Raw genomic sequence first — 9,092 nt, forward strand, 5'->3', positions numbered from 1 at the left:
AAAAATTCTTCATAGGTTAAATCTTCATGAACTTGCAATGGCTCATACTTTATCACGTTATTTGGATCAGGTACAAATTTTTTTTTTAGTAGTGAAACATGAAAGACATTGTGCACTTAAAATAAATCTGGTGGTAAAGCTAGTTTGTAAGTAACATCTCCTACTCGGCTCAAAATTTCAAAAGGTCTAATATATCGCGGACTCAGCTTGCCATGTCTCCCAAATCTCATGAAACTTTTTGTAGGTGATACTTTTAGAAAAATATGATCATCAAAGTAAAATTTTATTTTTCTTCTTTTTCAATCTGTCTAACTCTTCTGTCTATCCTGTACTGCTTTGAGTCTTTTCTTGATTAGATAGATTTTCTCTCTAGCATCCATTTATTATCAGTAAAATTCTTCCTTATTTACAACTAACATATTTTATAATATCTTTTGATTTAAAAGATTAATATTTCTAATCAATTCAGATCATCACGCTTTTGCTGCATACTCTGATCTCAACTTATCAAATTATCTAAGTCTATCAAAAATAAAAATATCTTTGTATATTAAATCAATCAAAGATAGATCCAACTTTCAGATTTCATATAAAATTTAGGATAAAATTTAAGATTTTCTTGTCATTACTATCTCTTAGGCATAGCACATCAAAATTAAATCTTTATCCACCTTTTATATTTGAATTTATTACATAAGCTTCACCACTCCTCAAGAATTCAATATGTCTAGAATTAATTTGAGTTAACCTTCGATTTATCTTACAATCATTTAGACAACTTTCAAACCAACTTTTCTTTGCAAAGAAATTAACATCAAAATCAGCAAAGTTGTCATGTTCTTTATCCGTATAGGTTTAGCATTCCAATGTCATCAAATATACCTAACATAATATATCAATATCTCCCACTTCATTCTAGGGTCAACACTTCTCGTACTCAGGTCAATCTTGCTAATTGAAATCTAAGATATAACTCATCAATTCTATCATATGCCACTTATGTATAAATTTTATCATAATACCTATTGATTCGAAATCAAATTATTGAATCCTTTCTTTTATATCTATCATGTTCCTCGTAATCTTAGCCTCAAATTCAAATATCACTAAAGTCACAATCCCGAATAATGATAACCTTAAGTTCAAATACCACTTAAGTCATATTCTCTAGTGATCATAACCTAAACTTTATATCATTCTATCACGTCCTTAATGATCATAATCTTAAGCTCTGATATTATCCATTATACTCCACTCGGTCACATCTTATTGATCATATATAAAGTTTTGATATCACTTTATAATCTCAATAATCTTAAACCTAAGCTCTGATATTATTCTATCATATTCTAATTATTTATATTATTTATATCATAATCTTCAATAATTATAACCTAAGCTCTGATACCATAAAATGTCACGCCCCAAATTCGGGACATAATACGGTCATGCTATCGAGAAATGGAGCCCACGATAACACGAAGTCAATCCATCATAATCATCTAAAATCCGTCAAATAAAAAAGTTCAATTTCATTATTCATCAAATAATTGAATCAATATTAGTTCAGAGCATCTAAATCCAAAAACAAGTACCAACCTGAATCTCAACATTCATAAATAACTACAAATTCATGATTATAAAATAATTAAACTTCTACTATCAAATTTTCAAGCTTGCCATGCAGATCTTCAAGTCTGGATTCTTTTTTGTCGATCCTATCTTATTCTTATGTTCAAACAAAAAGAAAACAAAAAGAATATGAGCTACACTAGCCCAGTAAGTAGAACTTGCACTTCCTTATCGGATCAAGCATAAATTTTTCATTATAATACAATATTTAGAAAATAACAAATAATATAAAATAAAATATTTTATAGAACATATAACAAAACAAGTTATAAACTCATCATGCATGCATAAATCATGTATATTCTACAATCATGAATCGTAAATCATTTTCATCATGTATTCATGTCATGCTTTAAAATATTGCTCACAGATATTCGTGCTAAGGTCACTATTATACCCATGGTAGGATCATGTTTCTTAATCGACAGAGTTCTTAATTCATATATCAACTTTATATCTGCTAGCAGGGTCATGTTTCGTGTGGATGCTAGCTCCGGATGTCGATCTTTCTGAAGGGATTCATTCATAGTCATCTGAAAGCTTTTGAAATCATTATATCTTTTTCTTAAAGTATACATATACATAGACGAAAAAATAATAAAATTCATGCTTCATAATCATGCTATTTTTATAAGACATATTCATGAAATCAATGCTCATAATAAAACATGCTTTTTCATATCACATATGTCGATCTTTATTTTATGAAAATTTATGATTTCATTAATAGCAATTTTTTACATAAAAACATGATCATTTAAAAATAAATAAGGAGCATAAGATCTACTTACCTCGTTTATCTTAAATCTTCAGACTTCGTTAGAAGAATCAGCTAATCTTATTTAAAATATCAAATCATCGTCAATTTATATTTCATGAATATAATAAGATTAAATCATAAGGAAAGAATACTATTGACCGAATGTGTCGGACCATCCAGATACCAGGGCAATTCAGGATCTCTGATTTGAGAGTCAGATTTAAGTGACTTGATCAAGAAGTTGTGAAGCACAAATTAGATCAAGATTAATCAGTAGAGTTCATTAATAATGAATTTGAAAGATCTTTGATATGATCAAATGAGGTTGACATACAGCACGGATATCAAAGCAACTTTGGATCATCTTGTTAGAGTCAATATGAGCCCCTAAAAGATGAAGGCATGATTCGACATAGGATTCATAGACCTTCTTAGAGAGAGAAAGTCAATCATGAGAGAGAAAGTAGAGAGAGAAAGTGGAGAGAGAATTTTCGTATCCTTCAAAAGTGACAATCATGATTGAGATCATCAGAGGTCATATCAGGGTGACTTAATATGAATTAACCATGATTGATGTTATCAATTTCGAATAAGGATCGGATCGGGATTCAATCTACTGTACAAATTTTGGAGCAGTCTTAGATCATCATATTTTCATCTCAAGTTTATCCTAGGGTCTGTTATGCAATCAAAGAGAGAGAATGACTCTATAGAGATAAAATCCATAAAAAGAGATAAAAAGATCTAGAAAGAGAAAATAGAGAGAGAATCTAGAGAGAGAAAATGAGAGAGAATGTAGAGAGAGGAGAGAGAGTTCTATTATTTTATATAATAAATTTTTTATTTTTTATTTTTTATTTTTTCTTTTTTTTTCTTTTCCTTCTTCTTTTCTTTTTCTTTTTTTTCTTCCTTCTTCTTCTTTTTCTATTCTTTTTCTTTTTCCTTCTTCTTCTTTTTCTTTTCTTCTTCCCACGGTTGTCTTGGGCTGAAACAGGTGACCATGTGGTCCCCTCCTTTGCTCGGCTGATCAAGGGCCGCAGCCGTCATGACAGTGGCCGGCGACAAGGGCCGACGATCCTATGGCCCGGAGGGATCAAACCAATGGTCGGCGGTGACCACCGGCGTCGAAAAATTGAAGAAAAATGGGCAAAAATAGAGGTTTCTTCCGCAACAAAATCCGACGACTCCGGTCGTCGGTGAGCGTGCACATCGGCATGGGAAGGAAAGGGGAAAAGAGAGGAAGGAGGAGGAGACTTACCTTCAACGCCGGCGAGGCTTTCCGGTGAGAAATTGGATGGGCACAGGTCAGGTCTCCATGGTGGTTTTCCGATCATTGCCGCCGACTGAGTCTCAGGTCTTTGGTGAGAGGGAGAGAGGAGGGTTCTCCTCCTTAAATAGAGCCGGAAGGGACTTTGGGAGTCTTCTCCTCTGTTTTTTCCTTTTTTTTTCGTGTTTGGGCTTTATGGGCTGGTTTTGGATCCAATTGGATCGGATTATCACAACTCTAAAAAATATTTTAATCTTTTTATTATTCATCTATTTTTGATCATCAGATTAACTATGAATCATTCGGATGTCAATTAGATGAGTATTCATGTGCATGACTAGTGCGATAAATATTTCAAAAATTAAAACTATTTTATATCACTATTAAATTGATTTTTTTTTTAAATCTTCATTATAGCCACCAAGGCAGAGAAGCTATAGGTAGAGCAGTGTTAGCGTGGAGAAGCTACAGGTGCACGCTAGGCTGGGGGCCATGAAGCTGCTGGCATCGAGGGTTGGAGGAACCACAGTCGTCTTAGATAGGAGGGCCTGAGGAGGGGGAGGTGGTGGGAACCGCGAGCGCGGGGGTGTGTTTGGGAGGGGGAGTCGCAGAAGTCTCGAGCATCGGAAAGAGGGGCTGGCGGGGAGCAGAACCCATTGGTGCGGGGTGAGGTAGGGGTGCAGAACCCATTGGTATGGAGGGAGGTGGGAACGATGAGAGTGTGCGGGGTGGGGGTGGGGGGTGGTGGGGGCGCAGAAGCCACTAATGTCTAGTGTGGGTGGGGGGGGAATGGGTGGAGACTGATGGTGGAGGAGCCACGGGTGCCAAAAGGGAGGGGGGGTGGTCGCAAAAGCCTAGGCGTCGGAGAGGAGGGCCGTTCGAGGGGGGGGGAGGGTTTGCGAACCGCAGGCACATGCGGGGTGGGCGTAGTGGGCGTGCAAAAGCTATTAGTGCTTGACCGGGGGGGAGGCCGACGATGGAGGTTGGGGGGCACGAGACGAAGTAGCTATAGACTGGGATTGCGGAGGAGCTACCGATGGCGTTGGGGGGTCGAATGGGCATGGAGAAGCTACGGATGGTGCCGAGGGGGAAGGGCGAGCGGCGGCAGGGAGGCGAGCGAAGGAGGAGGATGGGGGGTAGTGCAGCGGCAAGGAGGCCGGCGGTAGAAGGCATGTGGCGGTGGACAGACCGGCGTCGGCCATGAGAAATTACAAAGGAGAAGAAAAAGAATTAAAAAAATATATTATTTTTGAAAAAAAATATAAAATATAAAAATATGATAGTGAAATATTTTAAATATATTTTATACTAAAATAATATTTATGAAGTGCCATAGCAAAACTTTTGAAATAAACCTCCTGGGGTTGCCTTTATATTTGATCATGGCTGTGGGAGGGGCGTATCCGTAATTTTTGTTCCACACGCCGAACTTATCACTGCCCATTTGGCTGCATCCTTCACGATTTACTTACAGGCATAGGAACTCTGGCTTGAAGAAATGTTGCTACGGTTATCCGTTGGATTACTGTTTCAAATGTTGACAAGCCGATATCTGCATCCTTTGCCGGACTTGCTTAGTTGGAAAAAGAATGTCTCAAACATTTGTTGCTATTCATACTTTGCGAGAGGGGAATCAGCCTACAGATTGGTTAGGAGGTCGTTCTCTCCATAAGGATTTGAACTTTATTCTCATCATCCTATCCCAGCTGATTTGTAGAGACTCCTTCAAGCGGACGCTTGTGAAGTGAGCTATGCGAGGAAGAAACATGGGGCTATAGTTTTGGTAACTCTTCTGAGGGTAGTTTTTCCTATTTCATTTTAGTCTATTGACTCCCTTACATGTATCCAAAAGGCGGGTGGGGTGGGGGGACATATTATAATGTCAACATGAATAATAGCATTTTTAGTTCAGGTTCTATAGATTGAAGCAACGCAAGCTGAGGTCTCAATTTATGTTTATTTGGCAACTACAATCATTACAAGGCTAAAGTTTGATTCACAAGTCGGTCAGGTAAGCAATATTATCTCGGCTTGTTCTCAACTTTGTTCATTAATAAGCATAAACTTTCTCTTCCCAAAAAAAAAAAAAAAAGCATAAACTTTCCCTACAGTACATCTGAAAGCTGGCAGGAGAGGGTACCATGTTCATTGCTAGATATGTATATCGTGATATGAATGAGACTGCTACTTAGCCTTCTTTGCCGTTGAGCATTCGGATGAAGCACTAAGGACCGGTCTTATGTTGACCTCGAGGATGCTTAAAGATATTTTATTTTTTAATTTTTTTAGATATATTTATATTAAAATGGTGTGAACAACCTGTTTTAACAAAAAAAAAAAGAAAAAAAAAAGATAACAATTCTTTAGGATTCTTTGCAACCATTGAAATTTAATCAAATGCAAAGGAAAATGGGGGGCAGGAACCTAATAAATGTAAGTCCTGAAAAGGTATAATTTTGCCAGTGGAAAAAAAAAAAGAAATAATGGAAGAATAGGAAAAAGATTGAACTGTAAAATGATTCACCAAAAATTTTATATAAAAATATTATTAAGAACAAGGGGTCGTGATTAATTTGTTCCGTCAATATTTGCTCAGTTCAAATCCATTTGAAGGAAAATTAATGAGAAATCCTTGTATTGGATAAAGTTACCAATAGGCCTCTAATTTGGTCTCGACCTCACTTTTGGGTCCATTTAGTTTGAGTAATCCAACATGAAAAAGATAAATTTTTGTCAAATTATTATGTTTGATACGAAAAGAGAATAAGAGATATGGTAGAGTTAATAGTGCATCTCATGCTTACGTTGCCAAGAAAAAAAAGTAAATCAAATATCATTATATAATTAATTTTTTTCATATCAAATGTAATTTAAAATTATCAATATTTGATGAAAATATTTTTCTTTTTTTCATCACCAACAAATATTTTTTTAAATATTGCCAATCTCATAATAATCCCAATGCAAGACATAATACCAACCAACTATTTTTGATGAATCTCCTCCGTTCATCTTTCTTATTGGATACATCAAGTAAGTAGTTAGTATGGCTTTTGACCATCATCAATTGGCTAATTTCCATCAGTCTCCCAACGAGAATTAGTATTACTTATTTTTTTATTAAAAATATTATTAAAAAATAATAATATTTTTATATAAAATTACTTAAAATCAAATATAATATTTTTTTGATGCTTAATTTTTTCATCAATTAAATATAGTAAAAAAAATTTATCCATTCAATTATTTTTTTAGATAAATGATTATGATATCCCATAACAAATTCAAAATTCTTAGTATTTTTAAAAAAATTATTGATTAGAATCGTTCTACTATATAAATTTTGATCTATTCAGTACGATAACACCATATCATTTAGATTAAAAAATTTAATAAAAATTAAATTAAAAATATCAAAATAGCTTAATCATGATTAGCTATGTATTTTATTTTTATTCGTATTTTTCAACCAAGCTATTTAAAAATTTGAATCGGCTGGGTTGTGGAAAGTCCACGTGGAACGCAATATGCGTGTCGGGCATTGATTTGTCTGTAAGAATGTTCCGTCAAGGTGCTGTTTAGCCGATCCTTTTCCGCGTAAAATACCGCACTCCCCGGGAGTGCAGACCATTACTGAGTAAGCTCTCAAAAGCTCGCCCCTTTGCTTTCTCCGCCACTTCTCCTCCGATTCCTCGCCCCACCCCCCTTCGCTCTCCAAACCCTAATCCCTCGATCTCTCCTTGCTCTGGTCTGCGATCTCCCCATGGCTCGATCTCTTGCGGAGATCTAGGGCTCCCGAAGGTAATCGCATCAACCCGCGTCCTTATCTCGATCCGTTCATCGATTTGGCTTTAAATTTTTAGCTCCTTTTGATCCGATCTCCCCGAGGTTTGGACATGGCGGTCGGCGAAAGCTCGTCCCCCGGCTCCTCCGCTGAGACCCAGAACCCTAACCCGGATTCGAACCAGGACACGAGGCCTCACTCGTCGGACTCCGCTGCGCCGCCACAGCTGCCGGCGGCGGAGGCCGACGGTGCGATCGAGATGCTCGCCCGGAGGGTCCAGGAAACGTTGTCCATCGGGACGCGGCATCGATTCTGGGAGACCCAGCCGGTGGGCCAGTTCAAGGATCTTGGCGACGCCAGCCTCCCCGAGGGCCCGATCGAGGCCCCGACGCCGCTGTCCGATGTCAAGCCAGAGCCCTACAACCTCCCCTCGCAGTACGAGTGGACCACCTGCGACATGGACGACGACCAGACCTGCGGCGAGGTCTACAGCCTCCTCACCAACAATTACGTCGAGGACGACGAGAATATGTTCCGTTTCAACTACTCCAAGGAATTCCTCCGGTGGGCTCTTCACCCCCCGGGCTACTACAAGGCCTGGCACATCGGCGTCCGGGTGAAGGCCAGCAAAAAGCTCGTGGCTTTTATTACTGGCGTGCCTGCGAGGATCCGGGTGAGGGATGCCATTATCCGGATGGCGGAGATCAACTTCCTCTGTGTCCACAAGAAGCTGCGGTCGAAGCGGCTTGCACCTGTGATGATCAAGGAGGTAACCAGGAGGGTCCACCTCGAGAATATCTGGCAGGCGGCGTACACAGCCGGAGTGATCCTCCCAACACCCATCACGACTTGCCGGTACTGGCACCGGTCTTTGAATCCAAAGAAGCTCATTGATGTTGGGTTCTCGAGGCTTGGAGCACGGATGACCATGAGCCGGACGATTAGGCTCTACAAGCTGCCTGAATCCACTGTGACGCCGGGATTCCGGAAAATGGAGCTCCGTGATGTGCCAGCGGTCACCCGATTGCTGAGGCAGTACTTGAGCCAGTTTGTAGTTGCACCTGATTTTGATGAGAGTGATGTTGAGCATTGGCTTCTTCCATTGGAGAATGTGATGGATAGTTACTTGGTTGAGAGCCCTGAGACACATGAAATCACAGACTTCTGCAGCTTTTACACCCTTCCATCTTCGATTCTCAATAACCAGAATTACACAGTGTTGAAGGCTGCATATTCCTACTACACCGTGTCTATGAAGACTCCTTTGCTTCAGCTGATGAATGATGCACTTATCGTAGCCAAACAGAAGGATTACGATGTGTTCAACGCACTTGATGTCATGTACAATGAGTCTTTCCTGAAGGAACTGAAGTTTGGGCCTGGGGACGGGCAGCTCCATTACTACCTATATAATTATCGGATCAGGAATGCTTTGAAACCGTCAGAGCTTGGACTTGTACTTCTGTAGGTTGCTACTTGAGTCTTGGCTTTGGGGTGGGAACCTGCCTCATCATTTTTATCTGTTGCCGTCTGATTTCAATGCCCTTATTTAACTAGCATTTTTACTTTTTGTGGTAAACCTTCATCCAGTGTCACTCATTGAAACTTTCTAGAATTTGGTAATTCACGTTTACACCTTGCACATTCAA

The 9,092-nt window shown here is 38.7% G+C and overlaps 1 protein-coding gene across 1 annotated transcript; it reads left to right on the top strand.

Moving 5' to 3' along the window:
- Nucleotides 1–7,285: 7,285 nt before the first annotated feature.
- On the top strand, nt 7,286–9,092 carry LOC105035807 (glycylpeptide N-tetradecanoyltransferase 1). The gene is made up of 2 exons (XM_010911540.4): nt 7,286–7,460; nt 7,523–9,092. Exon 2 carries the CDS (start codon nt 7,556–7,558, stop codon nt 8,909–8,911), a length of 1,356 nt encoding a protein of 451 aa, XP_010909842.1. The 5' UTR covers nt 7,286–7,460; nt 7,523–7,555; the 3' UTR covers nt 8,912–9,092.

Source organism: Elaeis guineensis, chromosome 2, assembly GCF_000442705.2.
Source record: "Elaeis guineensis isolate ETL-2024a chromosome 2, EG11, whole genome shotgun sequence".
NCBI classification, from domain to species: domain Eukaryota; kingdom Viridiplantae; phylum Streptophyta; class Magnoliopsida; order Arecales; family Arecaceae; genus Elaeis; species Elaeis guineensis.

Coding starts and splice junctions, on each gene's coding strand:
- LOC105035807 (XM_010911540.4), top strand. CDS start 7,556: ATGGCGGTCGGCGAAAGCTCGTCCCCCGGCTCCTCCGCTGAGACCCAG.